This window comes from Erithacus rubecula, assembly GCF_903797595.1.
Source record: "Erithacus rubecula genome assembly, chromosome: 4".
NCBI lineage: Eukaryota > Metazoa > Chordata > Aves > Passeriformes > Muscicapidae > Erithacus > Erithacus rubecula.
In genome coordinates, this window is record NC_136686.1 from 62,822,725 (window position 1) to 62,840,925 (window position 18,201).

The 18,201-nt window shown below is 44.9% G+C and overlaps 1 protein-coding gene across 2 annotated transcripts; it reads right to left on the reverse strand.

The window, feature by feature from the left end:
• Positions 1–245: 245 nt before the first annotated feature.
• MCM10 (minichromosome maintenance 10 replication initiation factor) lies at positions 246–16,832 on the reverse strand. Of its 2 annotated transcripts, XM_079304351.1 has the most exons (20): positions 16,815–16,832; positions 16,037–16,087; positions 14,915–15,235; positions 14,025–14,129; positions 13,328–13,462; positions 12,949–13,123; positions 12,084–12,249; positions 11,402–11,569; positions 9,929–10,045; positions 8,686–8,885; positions 7,709–7,809; positions 6,640–6,735; positions 6,421–6,538; positions 5,821–6,049; positions 4,859–5,018; positions 4,082–4,200; positions 3,099–3,212; positions 2,222–2,367; positions 1,980–2,022; positions 246–1,600 (listed from the first exon to the last, which is right to left on the reverse strand). In XM_079304351.1, the coding sequence occupies exons 2-20, from the start codon at positions 16,041–16,043 to the stop codon at positions 1,517–1,519; spliced, it is 2,604 nt and encodes an 867-aa protein (XP_079160477.1). In that variant the 5' UTR covers positions 16,044–16,087; positions 16,815–16,832; the 3' UTR covers positions 246–1,516. The 2 variants fall into 2 exon arrangements, with proteins under 2 accessions (XP_079160477.1, XP_079160476.1); XM_079304350.1 differs by lacking the exon at positions 16,815–16,832 and having other exon boundaries at positions 16,037–16,241.
• Between the last annotated feature and the right edge of the window lie 1,369 nt (positions 16,833–18,201).

Consider the following 18,201-nt stretch of genomic DNA (forward strand, 5'->3'; position numbering starts at 1 on the left):
CCAAGAGACAGGAACTGCAAAAAGTGTGAAGCTTTCAGCATGCTGGCTGAAGGCTGATACCAAGGTGGAATTTCAGGGTGGTTTTGTAGACTCCAGGTGAGAAACTTCTGTTAGGTCTGAATGAGCAAATTCTGTGAAAGCTGAAATTACAGACCACAAACCACTTCCTTTTGGTGATTCAGCACTGAGTTTGTGGGCAAATATGTTAGGAAATAACTCCTCCTCTTCCTCAGAGAAATAGCATGCAGACCCAGGGAGTGTTTTACTCTGTACTCTATTTATTCTGAATGAGGAATTCACAGGAGATGTTGCCAAGCAGTGTCACAGTTACAGATTTTGTCCTCCGGCAGTGACACCCCACTCAGCAACTCAGCACCAACAGGAGACTGAAATGAATGCTATAGGCCAAGTTACACCAATAAAAGCACCAGTAAGAGATGAGGGCTGAAGCATGCTCAGGTGAATCTGTTGCTTCAAAGGATGTAACTTACTTCTCCTCCATCCCTTGTGCAAGCAAACAAGAGGCATTGACAAGACTGCTGGGACATGTGGGACAGCTAGTGGCACTTGGATCAAATCACTAAGGTTGGAGGGGGTTTAGGGACTTAAAAATACCCTGTGATCCTACTGGGCATGAGCCAGGGGCAGGAAAAGGCTCAGGTCCAGAAAAAGCTGGTTAAATGCCCCAGGCATCCCTACAGAGATATGCTGTCAGAAAAATGCCTGTATGGTGATAGCACTTCTCAGGAGCCACCTCTTGGAGGGAGATTTCATCCTGCTTGGTCTGAGACAGCTACTGTTCCTATTTAAAATACTGGAAAAAGGGTAAAAGCTTTCAAGTATAATCACTCAGCTCTCTAAAAACACTCACAAAATTGTGCCAGATTCATTAAAATGTTTCTCAAAGTGGGAGCTACAGGTCTGTAGCCACAAGAGCTCAGTAGTGTGGATGGTGTTAGGGGACAGGGAGCTCTGAATTTCCAGCAAAAACATTGCTGGCTTGCAGGGCCAAAGCCAGGGAAGGGTTTTATAACAGATAAACCAATGAAAAACTCAAGACATCTGCTTGACATCTATTCCTAAGGGTTCAGAGTAAGTAATTTTGAAGCCAATGGAGAATGCTCTGTGCCTTCAACCCTCTCACACCCCTTTCTGTCCAAGAGCTGAAGACAGGTTGGCATGAACACAGAGTATTAATTTCATAAGTGCTTATGGAATCTACAGTCATTCCCATTCATGATGATGTGTCATCTAATAGTGAGGTCACTCTTGTTAGTTGGAAAGAACAGGCACAAATGTGCATTTCACATGCAGTCTTATTCAGTCAATTAAAAAAAGATCAAAGTTCAATATCCATGCAGTGGACTGATGGACACTTGGCAGATGTCTTTTTATCAAAAACTGATTCCCCTACTGATTCATCACCAAAACTTGAATCCTCTTGGCAGTCAAGTATAGATGTGTGTTTCAGGCACAAAAATCCATCCATATTTTGTGGATAAAAATCACCTCCAGGTCACTTAAGACTATTGAGAAATTTTGGTTGTTCTTCTCCCCTTGGTAAAAGTGTTTCTCCACCAATCTTCGGACCTTTTTTCTCCTGGAAATATGAACCATGGAGAAAAGAAGTTAAACATGTGGTAGGCATTTCCCAAACACTTCTCTGTCAGAAACTGTGGTAAGGCTAAATTACCTGACTAAACATTGACAGACCTAGGGACCTTGATATTCTGAATTCTTACAACTTTTGTTCAAAAGCCATTTCCCCATAGTTAAATAAAACAAAGCTTTGATAACAGAAAGCAAAAAGTGGAAGTCCACTGTAACACAGCCTGCAGGCACTTGTGTATACCTGACAAAATGCAGAGCTGTTGGCTTTGCTACGAGCTCATAAGGGCACAGAAACAAAGAGGGGGACAAAAGTACCACAGGAAGCAGCTGGAGTGCTGAGGTGCTCAGCACTGCTGGCTCACACTCACCTTCAGCATCCCATCCCGCTCCCACTTGAAGAGGCCACAGTTACTGAAAGATGAAGATGGCATGTGAGGACCACTGTGCACAGTATGAGGGCATCCTAAGGTAGCCCCACACCCAGCCCATGCTCCTTGGCACAAGGGCTAACATTCCCCTTTTAGGGCACAGTTATGTGACTCACAAGAAGCTACTTGTGAAGGGACAGTAGCTAAGTCCCAGTCACTATTCCATGAGGCCCATTTCTTACCTGCAGGGCTTTTTTGGAAGCCTGTCAAGGGAAATAGCTCTGCTTCCACAAGGGCATTTGAAAAATCTCTTGATGGCATCATGCCAGTGGTAGTCATGGTTATTCTGCACACAGGTCTCCAGAGGCTTGAAATAGGTGTAATTACACTGTCAGGGAGGAGAGAGCATATGAGACCTGCTCTGAGGGGTGGCAACAGCTGAATATTCAGAGGAAAGCATCCCTGTCCTCTCCCATCCTGAAGAGCCCAGCAGTTGGATCACTACCCTAGGTTTTGTCACTGCTCCTCATGCCATCCTCCCCTTTCCACCCTGTGGTCCTGCTCCCAGCACTTCAAGGGACACAAGTGTCCCTCTGTGCAATCCCAAAACAGGTAGGGAAGGCAGCAAGAGGGAAAGTTCAGCAGGGGCTGAAACTTTGGAAGTGGGAGATAATGCTTCCCTTCCTCTCAGTACATTTGCAACAGTCATAAAGCTCCACTCCTCTTCATGATGGCAAAGTCCCTGGAAATGCAGATAAGAGGATTCCCACCCAGTGTTAATGTTTTCAATGACTTTGCTTATTTTTTCATGAAATATGGGGAACTAAGGGTCCCTGGTACAAAGAACTTCATGGAAGAAATGTAGAAATTCAGGACAGCAATGCCCATGGAACCACTGGCATAATCATTGAGCTGAGATGTTGAGCACAGCACTAAAGCCTTGCCATGTTTCAGTCACCCTGTGCACAGGCTGCTCTCAGAAACAGGCATAAGGAACAAAACATCAATCCCTGGACCAGAGCCAACAATGACAGATGGGAGTCTGCAGGATAGTCCAGCACCATTTTGTAGAATCCATGTTCCACTGCCCTGCTGGTAGCCTGGCTCCCCTTCACTCACCGTTTTACACGTCACAACTCGGCATTTCACTGCTTTGATGTTCCTCATCTTCTCTTCCAGTTCTTCCTTTTTCACCAGTGGCAGAAAGTATTGCTCCTGCAGTTCAGCCTCAGCCTGTGGGGCACACAAAATGGGTTGTGAAGACACAAAGAGGGGAGAAGTCACTCCATAAATGGCCTTAACACAAATTATTACCAGGCCTGCTTGAAGCAGCCTGCAGTCTGGGAGCAGAGAAAGCCAACACATCTCTTGCTTGCAATGGTAATATAATCCATTATTATACATGTGCTATAGTTCACCAGCACTGAAACAAGTCACCTCTGAAATGCACAAGTGGGAAAGTTTAACAACAGCAGGAAGTACTGAAATAAGCACATACTCAGAAGGAGAGTGCAGAGAGAAGTCAGGTAGGCAGATGTAATTAATGGTTCTTAGCCAAAATATTACTCCCCAGAAGACCTTAAACAACTATGACTTCATGCCAGTAATGTCCAAGACAAGAGCTCTGTGCCATTGGAGGTGCTATAAGCCTGGGAAAGTGCTCAGCAGAGACCCCAGTGTGAGAAACCCAAGCTCTCAGCTCTTGAGGGCACTTGATGGTGTTTCACAGCTGTCACGAGCCACAGATGAAGGTGGCAGCTGGCTTTATGAGCCCAAGATGTCATGTAATGAGGGACAAAACAGGCATGTGGCTCATTTGATCTTAAGGCAGAGGGATTTCTTTGATTATCCAACAATAGGAAACTTTACTGATTCTTCCAAACACAACAAAAAACCTGATGCCAACTGGCAACATGACCTTACCCTGGCTATGGGAACAGTGCTGACCTGCAGGCACTGTGCCCTGTGTGCCCAGACACCCAGCCCTACTCCTTGGGACAGTCTGGCCTATGAGATGTTTGGGTGCCTGCTTCTTGCTGAAGTCACAAGTCCAGTCAGCTCCCAGTTCTAAGCCCTCAGTCATGGCTGGATGGAGGCCATACCTCTTTTAGGACATCTGTATGTTTGGACTTGGCCTTCAGGATTTGCTGGAATTCTTCTGACTCCAGATAGGCCAGCTGCTCACGCCGTTTCTTTTGAGCAGGTTCCAGTTCATCCATTTCTAGGGAAACAAAAAGGTTCAGTCCAAGAAAAGGCTGTGATGGCTAAACTTGCTCACTGCAGGAGATTTTGGAAGTCTCAGGTCTCTCAGGCAGATGTTCAGGTCAAACAGCAGCCTTTCACAGTTTGGGAACATGAAAACAAGTTCAAATATGGCTTCAGAAAAAAATAAAAGTAGTTTTTAAAAAATCACACTGCATCTTCTCTCAAAGTATTAGCAATTTTCACATTACTCCCAGGAGTGCAAGCAGTGTTCCCTCACTGACTGATGAAGAAACTTTAAAGGGAATTAAACAATTCATCCAAGATAACACAGTAAATCACCAGCAGGCAAACTCAAGTTCCCACAAAAAATTCAGATACCTTCCCAGGTGGGATTAGTTCTTGGTTTCCCTTGGTGAAGTCAGCCTTGTACTGCAGATGCTCAAGTGCCAGAAGAAGGGGAACAGAGTCGAGCACAGGGAGCTATCAGAGATTACATCTTGCATTTTCTCTACAGGGTGAGAGTTTTTTAGTCTTTCCAACAAACCCTTGAAGTTCCAAACAGTTTTAACTTGGCCTCTTATTAGCACAGCAATCAAGTCCTTAACTGAAAGCAGCTACTGCTCTGTCAGTAGGACAGGAGCACATTTTCTCTTTCTAGAAGTAACAGTACATACCATTGTCTGCTTCTGCACCTTGTGGCTGAGCAACATTTTTCTCAACTCTTTCAACAATTTCTAGGACATCCTCAGCATCAGTCCGTTTCCTCTTGACACTGTTTGGGTCTGTTTTAGGAAGAATCTGGCCTTTTGCTCGTAGTCGTTGTATTGCAGCCAGCTAGAAAACAGGAAAGAGCAGGGGAAGTGTTGGTGCCCTGGCTGGCTCCCAGCTCCTACCTCCAGAAACAGCACAGGAAGGCTGTCAGCTGGAACAGAGAACATCCACTGGCCTGAGCATAGAGCTGGCTGGAGAGGCCCAACAAAATTCCCAGATCTGACATTCACCCAACCTCTCGTGACTTCCCAAACCATAACATTCTCCACAGGTGTTACCAGGCCTGGTGTCTCTGCAGCTCAGCTTTATCTGCTTCACAAAACAGTAAGAGGTTTCTACATAAATTGATAATAATTTGGAACTAATAGAAAATTTCTTACAACTATTTCTTCTCATACTCCCAGAATGCTAAGACTTCCACATTCTAACTGGAAGACAGAAGTTTCTCTGACAAAAAATGAACATGTTTTTGCCAAAAAAAAAAGATGCAGCCTTTTTTGCCAAGAAAACAAAATTATCCAGACTTATGACACAACATAGCTAAAGTAGTTGCTTACCTACCTGTCCAACAGAAAACACCTCCAACACACTGCAATGCCAGAGTTTAGCACTCTAGAGATTTTCAGCACAAATCCCTTGTCCTGACACTGACTGAAGGCAAGATGGCAGCATGGACTTTGGCACTAACAGCTATCAGGAACCACAGGTATCCTGTGTGCTGGAATACAGGCCAGTGTGAGGCCACAAATGAGAAATTTCACTAACACCAGAACTGAGCTGGACCATATCTGACCAAAGACTCCTACCACAAACCAAATGTCCCTTAACCTCTCTTTGATACTTAAAAGATCCAAAGAACTGGTACCTTTTTGGCTTCTGCCAAGCTGTCTAGCTTTGGCCTTGGAGGTGGAGACTTGTCAAAGAAGAGGATATCTTCTCCTTCTGAGAAGCCTTTACCTAGCCTGGGCCTTTGAGGAGTTGACATTTTTGCAGCTTTGGGAAACTCTGCCCCAGGCACTGGGGAATGGAGGGAGGTTTGTCTGGAGGAGGATGGGAGAGCAGGAGTGCTGGCTTTACTTGTGTTCTGGAGAAACCTTGTAAGACAAGAATAATTCATTCAATTAGGGATACAAGTCAGAGATAGAAAGGTTTAAGAAAGAAGGGGATGCAGAGTATGATTTTTTACTATTTGGCCTTTAATTGCTAAAAGAAACACACAACAATTTTGGCATTCAGGAGAAGAAAACAAGACTGGTAAAGGACTCACTGGGTCACTGAAATCAAGAGTGACTTGAAAAAGTCACCAGGAGTGAATGTCCAATTATTTTCAAAGCTGAAGGCAGAGAGAGGCATCACATAAACCCAAGAAATAAGTGAAAACACTTATTTCTTAGCTATCCTTATTTCTGGCTATCCTTAGAGCCACAATAACAGAACCCTTCCTGTGAAAGCCAGTGTGCCCTACCGCCTCTGAATCTCTTCAGATCGCTTTTTTCTGGCCTCCAGCAATTTCTGTTTCTGTTGCTTGAGCAGTGCTGAAGCAGAGATAGATTGGAAATTTGCCCCTTGCTTCTTTTCAGCATCTAAATAAAAAGAAAAAAAAAACAAAATAAAATGCAATTTTGTTCAGAAGAAGGCAGAGTGATTTTAGGAGAGGGTCTTCCTTCAGGCAAAAGGACAATACCTGTTTTGGTCCAGTGTTTGCAGAGATTTCGTGCTCCAAAAGTTGGCTGTGCCAGCAGTTCCTTGAATTCTTCAGAACACTGCATGGGTCTCTTTGCTGCACCCGAGTGGAAGAGGCAGAAATACAACAGATATGAAGTGAGGAAGGGAAGCAGGCCTTTAGAGATGTAAAGTTGTCTAGGTTGGAAGAAACCTTTGAAGATAACCTGACCACTTCTCAAAGCAAGACCAATCTTTACATTATATTTGGTTGCTTAAGTTCTTGTCATTTGTCACAGACATTTTTATCCCTTCAGCAATTCAATCACTCAATTCCTCATCAGCCTTGGCTGTCTGTGTTACTCCCATTATTCCCATTTTTCAGGATGCTTGACAGTCCTGAAGCCTCCACATTTTACTCCTGGAGAATTAAGAGCAGCTAAAAGATACCCTGTGCTGTCTGAAATGGAGGCAACTGATGGAACTGAAAGCTGTGAATAAGACTAAGTGGCATCTAGAACACACTTTGAATAATCTGTCACCTGCTCTCCAAGAAGCAGAGAGTGTAATATTAAGTGCTTTACAGAAACAAAACAGAGGCAGACTGGTGACACCCGGGGGCTATGAAAGGAACATGCTTTGACACAAAAGAAAAGCACTAGAAACAAGGTGGGTTCTCAGGAGATCTCCTGCATTGCAGACCTGAGTGATTTATACTTAGTATTCCTTAGAAGCGTTAAAGGTTGACAGAAGTAGTTTATTTTAATCAAATAAAATAAATCATCTAGTTCAAAGTTCTTAAAACTTCCAATTCCCATTAATCTGGCAAAGATCTTCTGTCACTATCCAAAGACAGAACAGGAGACTTAATTTGGGGGCACTGATGAAAAAAAGATGTATGGACCCACACAGTTGCTTAGTTACATTTGCCTTGAAACTGATCTCGAGAGGGAAGAGGAGTTTTGAAGCTGCCTGCAAATGACCCCTTCTGCAGCCAAGTGACTGCCAGGTTCATTCACTGACTGGGACACATTCACACATGGAGCTGGAAACATCTAAAGAGTAAAGAGACTACTTGGGTAATTGGATACCAATTTTCTGCCTGGTTTCCTGGACAATTGCATCAGATCCTCTCACGACCAGGTTGGAGAGAGTGGTTTGAATCTTCCTTTTTGGGACAGCAGCTGCTGCACTAGAAAGAGAAAAAAAAATCCAGAACATCAGAGTTTTCCCATGCTTAGAGCAATGACAGAAGCCTGATTACTAACCCAGTGCTACAACAAAACTCCAGCCACCCCAAAGGGCCCTCTGTCTGATTTTGGAAGGATGTGAATCTAAATCCAAATTCCAGCATAATGTTTAGGATCTCCCATTTCTACGTTTGTTGAGATATGCATTTCCTATGAATTACAGGAGAACTAAGCACAAATCAAAGCTTTGCTTTGCTCACAGGACCTTCCAGGGATGGAAAGGAGGTTGGAATTGTTTCATTACTGTGGAGTCACGCCAGGGGTCAGAGGGCAGTGGTAAGGGAATAGAAGCTGTGTCCAAGCCCAGGGCTGGATCCAGCTGTGACTCATCTTTCCACAGCATACTAATCTTGGTCAGTCCTGTTTCCTCATTAACACAGAGTGACACTGTATTGTTTCACCCAAGAAAGACATGATGAAATACAGAAAACACTGACTCTGGGATTAAATGCAGTAAACCATGAGAAAATACAGTTACAATCTCAGACTCAAATGCTTGGAATCTCATGATCTCAAAGTCTGTTAATCTACTGAAACACAAAGCTGCCTGGCTTCACACCACAGTATTAATGTAGAGGTAAATACAACCCTTAACACATCTTAGTACCAACTTAAAATTTTCCTGTCAAACAGCAGCTCTGTTACCCCATGTGGCTGGAAGGATTATGCCAAATGTAGAGTTTTATTCCTATTTGGTGAATAGTTAATGCAAAGGCATTCTCTAAATGAATAGACTCCCTTAGACAGAGCTTCAGGCTCCCTTGTACATGTGAGGGAAATTCTGTTCAAAAGCAAAGGAAATAAATGGTTTTTCTTACACTGATGCTGCATATGCTGCTGAAGAGACTCCTCCATAGTAAAACCCATCCTGACACAGCCTCTCCTTCAAAGTGGGATTTTTCCGACCAGCTTTTTTGGGAACGCGGCCACCGGAAAAGGTGGACTGCAGATCCGCCCGCTTCGAGCTGAGCTTCTTGTACTGGGATTGGATGTGATACTGACAATATTCACAGTCATTCTGAAAAGAAACAGGAGCAGTCTGTTACTGAACTCCAGCAGTTACAATTTCCTTCATTCCTCTCACCCACATGCATCCTTGTATAGCAAAAATGAAGTAACATCTCTACTGTGGTACTCCAGCACTTGAGCAATTAAGCAAAAATGCCCACATTCAAGCAACGAAAAACAAAGCTAAAATTGCCTATGCTAATCACTGAAAACAACCCTGTACATCGAGGAATTTTAAGGCCATTCCTTAAGTCAACTCATATCCCACCCAGGCCCTCTTGCCCAGATTTTGTATTCTTGACTCCATTCAGTTTTATCTACTGTATGCACAGCCTCCTGCTAGAGGGGTCTGCAGTCACAGTCTTGACTGGCTACAAGTACCTTCTGTATTTGTCTTCTTCCCACTTCCCACACTTCCAGCTCCTCCCTAGTTCTTCTTTCCTTTATTTTTCTCCTCCTTGATACCCTGTTATCTACAACCCTTCTGACTCAGCCAAGGTTCCTTTCAGGTATCACAGCATCCCTGTAGCCATGAAGTAACATAATTCACTGGTCATTTAAACTGGTATAAGTCCGTAATGTCCTAAAAGAAGGATCCCAACACTTCTTTCTCTCATCTCCAGTGCCCCACATTCAGCTGTAAGTATCCTAAGAGCTTGCAGGTACACTGGACAAGGGAGTTCATTGGGTTAAAATCATTAAAAAAAAAATAGCCATTGCCCCAAATAAATCTTGTGTTGTTTTTTCCTGGATGAGTTTTCTAGTGCAGTGCATGGAAGTTTGCACACTGGAGTAAAGAAGAGTGAAAGGATGTGGCATCATGGGTCAAGACCATCTCCTTTCACTGCAGCATCAACCGTGCTTTTAAGGAAATCCCCTGCACAGTAACAGCACAGAAACAGCTCCTCTGGGTTTCATTTCTCACTCTCTCCACCCACTTTAGTTAGTTGCAATTCAAGATCCAGAAACAAGTAAAAAGGTCAGAGTATCAGTACTAAATCAGCAGCCAGATTTTCACCAACTTAGGAAAGCCCTGACTACTGAGATACAGACCAGGTTCACAATCTGTGTACAAGGATCACCATTCTTCTTTCTGGCTTTGCAGGTGCCCATATCCAGAGCTTCTCCCATGAGGAGGATCTTCTGGGGATGGTCAACAGACAAACACACCTAGACAGAAATCAGAACACTCCTGGGTAGCCTCTTTTTACATGTCACTGGTTTCTCTCTGATCTGGTTCATTACCTCTGGTACTAATAACATTGTCTTAAAAATGAAGGCCTAGCCTAAGGAAGTCACATGTCCTATTCAGATTTAGAAATGGCTCAGTTAAAAAGAAAAAAAGTAAATTTATTTCTCACAAAGAGATGAAAGACATTTGAGTTCTATGGTCAGAGCCTCAGGAAACCAAAAAACACCTAAGGCAGTTCTAATTGTGCTGTAAATTGTCCTGTGCAGCTGCTTGGCTCTGATACCATCATGACCCCTACATCCAGCAGGGGATGGGAGGAGGAGCTGCACCAGGGCTCTCTGTCCTTCTCCAAATGTCTTGGTCCCATCAAAACTGAGTTCTGTACAAGAAGAGTGGCTGCTCCACACAACCAAATACACCAGGGACTGTGTCTGTAGCCAAGGGACAATTTCAGAAGGCAGTTTTAATGTAGTAATAAATGTGGACATTTTAGCTACTAAGAGCCATTCTTGACAGTTAAATACAGCCCTCCTATTAAATCTGGTGTGCCTTTCTGCTCACCAACAGGATCATCTACTACTTATTCATGCTAATTTAAGCAATTATATAGCTTAAAAGACAATTAATGAGATCTTTAATTTTTCTATTTGGAGAATTTAAAATGCAGAACATTACATGATCAACTACTAGACCAAAATTCCCGTTGACAGAAGTAACTGGAAACAAGTTCCATTCCACTGCAATTAAAAATATATTAATTTATGAGCAAAATGAAACCATCTTAAATGTTCTGCATTTATAAATAACCGATTTAACAAGTGAAGTACTATGCATCAACTGCCATATATTTACTTGATATATTGTTTGTTTAACAAACTAAATATTGCTGCTTCTCTATTGTGATTTTTGAATCAGAAACATTTTGTAATCATATCTCATGCTTGAATTAGAAGAAATAAATGTGCTTCTCCACCTTTTTCAGCTTTGAGAGATCTCTAGACTGAAATAGGTGTTGCACTGAAGTAGCTGAATAAATTGAAATGAAAATACACTCCCTGTATTTGAAGAGCCAACTGCTACCAAGAGCAGATTAAAAACTGGAATAAACTCTGTGTTTAAATGCTTAATAGGACTTCCTGAAGTTCAGTCTTCCAGGAGGCCAGGAGCAGATACACACATGCAATGCAATTCACACTGATACCTGAATGCAATTCAGACTGTTGGGCAGACTGCTGCAATTTCGACTTGAAGATTGTTATAAAGCTACATCTCAGGCAAATATGAAAAGGTTCAGCTACAGGTTTTATCTACAGCTGAATGAAAAATCCTCTCACCTCATCTGAGCCTTCTTTAGGTTTCATAGGGTTGGCATTGAGCAGGCCAATGACTGTGCCTTGGTCAGTCTTCCAGTGCTCCTTGTGGACGTCCCCGAACAGGAAGAGCGAGACGCACTGGTTGAGGTCCCGCAGGTCGTTCAGCCGCCAGATGCTGAAGGTCCTGCCCTGGAACAGACATTCCCTGAACTTTCACCTTTGCTGCAGACACACCGACTGCATCCCCTCTGGCTCTTTCTTTTGAAGAGATGTTCTGACTTTCCCCTCCCCAAGGTTGTCATGATTTAGAAAAGCATGATCTGTAACCTCAGTAGAGCTTAGATATAGTATCTCCAGCCATCCATGTTGCCTGTTCTGGGGCTCTTAAAGTCCAAAACAGCAAATAATTCTGCTACCACCAACCTTTCTGATAGCAAAGCTGGGCAGCACACTTGTTCATTAATAAAGAGGTTTTTACCCCGCTGAACACACAAAACCATGGCATATCCAGATCTGTTTCATCAGTGACTGCCTATAGGACACATACAATACTGGATGAAACCACACAAGCCAAGATCTTTAATGCAGAAGTTTTCCATTAACTACATTCAGGCTGATTAAGCTGAAGATCTAGTAAAGTTTCTCAAGAAAGACCCCCAGAATTTCACTTGAACTGAGCAAGGGATACAATGTAGTTACTTACATTATTTGCACTCTGAGGAGTGACCTTTCTCACTATGACTCCAAATGTTACCCAGTCTATTTCCTCCAGATTTTCAGTAGCAAGTTTGTTCTTCAGCTGAGACAGTCGGATGAGCTTCCTGTTGGCCATTTTCCTGTCCATTTCAGCTGAAGACACGCGGGGTTTTCTAGATCCAGTGAAAGCAGGTAAAAAACAACACATCCATTGGCACAAATGGACAATCAAAACCAACAGCACTTTCCTAGGGAGACTACATCTTGCTGCAAAACACCTCTCTGCCTTACTTCACCCTGAGGTCACTTATAATAAACCCCCCCTTATCATAAAGCTACTGATTACATTGTTTTTTGTCCAAATAGCCACACTGCAATTCAGCCCGAAGCTTGCATTAACTCTGCTCATTTCAGACTAACCAAGAATGGCTGACTGAGCTGGGAATACAGCTTGGGTTCTAGTGGGGACACTGTGAGGATTCAGAGTCCTCTTGTGGCCATGCTGAGTATAGGGATGGTGAGTGGCTCCTGAGGCTTCTGTGTGCAGCAAAAACTGGCTCAACTGAAGCCCATCTGGGCTTTGCACATGCCCACTGCTTCCCTGATTCACCACTGAGGATACCCCACAAAAGGCAGTGCTAATAAAATTAGAGCTTTTCTGTTAAAAAGAGCAGAGGTCAAAACAGAAACATGGTACCAAGCTGAAAGTCAATGTTACATGATTACTGATCGCCCAGCCAGTGTTGTGGCCTTGTGCTACATCCCTTGAGGACGAGTGACTAATTTGACATGGTTAAACTGTGTATATCCATTGTGTTTTGTCTTTACTGCAGGGGTTGTCCCCAGACAGGGCTCAGAGCTGGGTTGCTGACCTTAATCTCAGTCCTGAGAAGGTTTCCACAGACACTGGCTGTGTGGTTGCACTGGAGCATGCAGGCACATGAGAACTCTTCTCTCTGGTCACCTTACTGGGTGTGTTCCCTACAGCAGACTTGAGAGGCTGGAACGCCAGGCTGAGGACTTGCTGCGGAGGAGGAATCTTGTTCTCTTTAGAAGGAGAAAAAAGGCATAGCTCCCATTACAAAGAATACAATCATTAACTGTAATAAGCTCTCTGCCACTGTGACCAGAGCACTCCTGGTGCACTGAGTAGTGTAACACTGTCCTGGATGTGTCCACACCACTGCTGGAAACTGGAAACTTTTGACACAAGCTCAGTGTGTCTAGAAAAAGGCAAACTGAGAATAGTACCTGCTGAGGATGCTTTTGGTTTCTGCATTCCTTGCTTGGCTGGTGGTAAAGGATTGCCCAGCTGGGCCGAGAAACATGGTGACTCTTGCAGCTTCTGAACTTTCCTTTCCTTTAAGGGTGGACAGGGAGATTTACCTGGTAAAGGGAACAAAAAACGATGAGACCTCGGGATCTGGACTCAGACTCTAAGCACTGCTCCAAACTATGTAATTCCTGAATAACAAGTGCAAGTCAGTGCCTCACATGGAAATCTTTCAGCCAAGTTGGCAGCTGAAAAAGCCCCAAAGAGTCTGCCCTATGACAACCTAAGACTTTGGACGTCACTGCCTCAAAGCTGTGGAAAGAAGAAACATCCCCTGTTCTGCAGTCTTTCCATGAAGTCTCATTACTACATCCTACATGCTACAGCAACAAGCACAGCTGTACATACTGGGTGTACCAACATCTGTCAGTAAGAAGGGACATCTCCAGAAGAGTCTGGAGCACTTAGTCATGAAAGATGTCCAATGCAGAATTAATCCATGATGCAGAGACCACAACTGATTTCATCAGTAGCTGTAAGAAACAACCTGCGTGGGAATACACCAGACCATCATTCCTCCTTGCTACTCAGTGTCCACTTCAGGATTGTTTTAAGTCCTGCCTATAAACTCACATTGGTAAGCCCATAAATCATAAATCCATTTAGTTTCCTTACCAGGAGTTTTCTTCTCAGGACCTGAACTGGATTGCTGTCCAAGAGCAGTCTTCTGCAACTGCTCCTGTAACGTCTTCATCTGTTCTTGCAATTTTTTCAGCTCAGCTAGGTAAGAAAGAAGAAAAAGGATAATTATGAAGACAGCAGAAAGTCATTGCAAATAGGAATTTATGAGATCCCTAGAAGTCTGGCAGTTTTACTGCATCATGAAAACTTAGAAAATGAAGATGTGAGTCACAATGCAGATCTACTTGATTCTACACAGCTCATAGTGAAGGCAAACTTTTCCATACAGCCTGGAGCTGGGTCCTCTCATAAAAACATTTTACTTCATTATGGTATATTCTTTCCCAAGTTGAATAATGCTTTCCTGCTCACCATAAGACAATTTAGAAGGTCAATGATTGCACTCCTTAGCATAATGAAATAGTTCCTTATATAATCAAATACACAGCCTGGACACAGGAAAGCTGTGACCAGCTCTGCTTGCACAATGACTTCCACATTGACCTCCTGTCAATAAGCCCTGAGGGGGAAGGATCTGGTGTGCTGGTGAAAGATGCCATGTTTATACCTGATACCCCAAAGGCTGAGGCAACATTGCTCTTCATCAGACAAGGCACAGGTACTCAGGCAATCTTCCCTATGCTACTCAGCACAGCTCTGTTAGTCTCCCTGGCTTACTTAAGTCCTCTACCTTTCTTTTGGGAAAAGAGATTTGATGAGTTTGGCCACCGAATGCTGAAAACTGAATTTAGAAACTCCCACAAGGCCTTTCAGTATTTCCTCTCCAGCATCATCAAGAAGAGGCAGGCCATACCTCCTGCCAGTTAGCTCTCTAGAGAAAGAATATATCAAACAAAACAGATCAAAGATACTGTTGCAGAAACCTTGCAGTTCTTCATTGGTCTTCTCCTTTGCCTGACTGGGAGCTGGAGTGGGGACAGCCTCCTCTGCCTCCTCCTCTTCCAGCAGGTCATCTACATCTCCAAACAGTGTAGCCAAATTCTCCTTCTGCTCAGCAATCATGCTGTCCTCAGCATCGACCTCCTCAGTGTAGGATGCATCATCTTCTGCATCAAAGAGCTCATCATATTCATCTGGTTCTCCACCCTCATCCTCTGGAGCATCTTCCTCCTCAGGAGAATTCCTCTCCTCAGTTGCTTCATTTTCTTCCAGAAGGGAAGCCAACAGATCCAAGTCATCATCAGCTAAGGCAAAAATTAAGACTCAGAGTTATTTCTGTCCAGTTAAAGAAAAGCTGCGAAGGAATAAAACATCCAAGACACCTTGACTACAAGCTAATGACAACTGAAAATAAATCAGAGCAGCAAATGGCATTTTCTAAAAAATATTAACTTCAGGTTTAGCTAACGGCATCTAGAGCAGCTTCTGGCTGTGAGGACAGATGGAAACGTAGTTGCAGATGCTCTCAGCTTGTGGCACAGGCTGGCAAGTCAGCAGAAAACTTGCCAGCTACTCAGCACAGGCTTTTCCTCCTATGCAGCTCCTTGAACAGCAGCTGCTGTTACACAGAAAAGCCTGGAACCTGTAAACATGTAGCCAACAGAGACATCCATGTGGCTTTTGCCAATGAAGGCAAGAGGGAGATGCACTGCAGGCAGCAAAGCATATCCTCAGATTTAGTTTGCTCGTGGAAAAACACAGAGAACGAAGAAATAGGGACAAAGGGACAAAAATGGAGAAGAGGTAAGTACAGAGAGAAGAATGGGACAGACAGAGCAGAAATGAAAATCTGAGCAAACTGAGAAACTGATTTAGCCTTTGCTGCTGAGGAAAACACCAAACCAGGGAAGGCACAATGTAGGTCACTGGAAAGTGACAAGAAGGAAAGCAAGAGGCTGTCTCAAAGGACTCAGCAAATAAACTCAGAGGAATGCAAATTCCTTTGCTAAAAGCTTTACCAGGTTTTCTGAACACTTGAACTTATTAACTAACAGGCTGATAAGAAGACAAGTTTCCCACTGAAGGAAGAGAATTTTCTCCCTTACCGTCCATAGTTTCACCAGGATTTCTTTAAGAGCTCCTCAAGACAAAATATTCTGTTATGGGGAAAACAAAAGTGATACTGTTAAAGCACATATACCTCATCTAGAAATATATATTGTGTTCAGGCTCCTTATTTGACAACTTGCAATCCACCAGCTTTGTTTTGTTTACAGCTGCAGATGAGGACTCCACTAAATTTAAAACCTTCAGAAATATTTTCTACATCAATCACCCATGCTGAACCCACTGCAGCGTAAGAACACTACTTTTACAAAAAGAGCTCATTACAGACACAGAATTTAAGAAATGCCTACCGTGTTATCATAGCAATAACCATTTCCACATCACCTGATTACACTGAATACACCATAATTACAACTAGCATTTATCTAGTTATTAAAAGTGCACATTCTGTGTTTTTCAAAACTTCTCCATTTCAGGGAGAAGGGTCCGTATAAAACAATCAGCACGGGCAGACATGAACGGGCCAGGGAAGTTTGGATAATAGAGATGGAATATCCACTGAGGCCAAAAGAGTCACAAACCCAAACTCCAGCTGCGCTTACAGATCTTCCTGCTGCAGAATCTTTTGTCTCGCCCATAAACTCTGCTCTTGATAGTTTTCTCATGTTCCAGAATATTAAATTTCAGCAACACCGCATAACTCGCAGGGAAGGCCAGTGATCACCGCGGACCCCGCGCTTTTCCCTCACGGTTCCGCTCTCGCTCGGCCGCCTCTCCCACCCAGCAGAACCCCGACCTCCCCCGGGGCCCCCCGACCTTCGGCCCAGGCTGCACGGCCCGGGCTCGCTCCGTGTGCCCCGGCTCGCTCCGTGTGCCGCGGGATCGCTCCGTGTGCCCGGGATCGCTCCGTGTGCCCCGGATCGCTCCGTGTGCCCCGGCTCGCTCCGTGTGCCCGATCTCGCTCCCTGTGCCCCGGCTCGCTCCCTGTGCCCCGGCTCGCTCCCTGTGCCCGGGATCGCTCCGTGTGCCCGATCTCGCTCCCTGTGCCCGGGATCGCTCCCTGTGCCCCGGCTCGCTCCCTGTGCCCGGGATCGCTCCGTGTGCCCGATCTCGCTCCGTGTGCCCGGGATCGCTCCCTGTGCCCCGGCTCGGTCCCTGTTTCCCGGATCGCTCCCTGTGCCCCGGCTCGGTCCCTGTTTCCCGGCTCGCCCCGCTCCCCTCACACACCGCACTCACCGCCGCGCGCTGCCAGTACCCGCCAGAATTCGGACCGGCCCCGCCCCTTCCCCTCCCGCGCATGCGCACGCGCCATCTTTAGTGCTGGCAGCCGCGGCGCTGCCCGGCGCCATCTTGGCTGTGGCCGGCGGAAGGGAAGGTGCGCGTGCCCGCTGAGGGGCGGCCATGGCGGCGTGCGGGTCACAGTGGCTGGGATTGGAAACGTCCTGTCGAGTGCAACCTATAACAGATTACCACCTGACAGCTGTATCCTGGCACTGAGTGCCACGTCCGGAATTTCTTAAAAATCTGCAGAGACGGTCACTCCACCCCCTCTATTCGTTCTAATGTCGAATCACCCTTTATGTGAATAAATTCCTATCAATGTCCAACCTAAACCTCCCCTGGTGAAGCTCGAGGCCGTTTCTTCTCATCCTGTCGCTGGTTGCCTGGAAGATGAGCCTGACACGCACCTGGCCACAATCTCCTGTCAGATTTGTAGAGAGTGAAAGATCTCCTTTAATCTCCTTCTCTCCAGGTGAGCCCCTCAGCCGCTCCTCCTCAGACCTGTGCTCCAGCCCCTTCCCAGCTCCAGCGCCCTTCTCCGAACCCCTTCAGCGCCTCATGTCCCTCCTAAGCTGAGGGGCCAGAACTGGACACAGGATTCAAGTTGTGTCCACAGCAGTGTTCACAAGAGGGAAGAATGGCAGCCCTGGTCCTGCTGGACACTATTCCTGATCCAGGCCCTGCACAGCTGCCCCTGCCGGGCAGAGTGGCCTCAGGCCACAGCAGGTGCCATCATCATCTAGAAAACCTAAACATCATCAACACTTGTGGTACACCACCAAATTCAAGTGTTTAATAGTTATTGTCGCATGCAGTGGGCAAAATTTTGTGGTTTGGTCAGTTTTTCTCTGGCAGAGCTGAAATTCTGTGAAAAATATTTCTGAGGATGTACAAGCTTGTTGCTGGACAATGAGTAAGGACA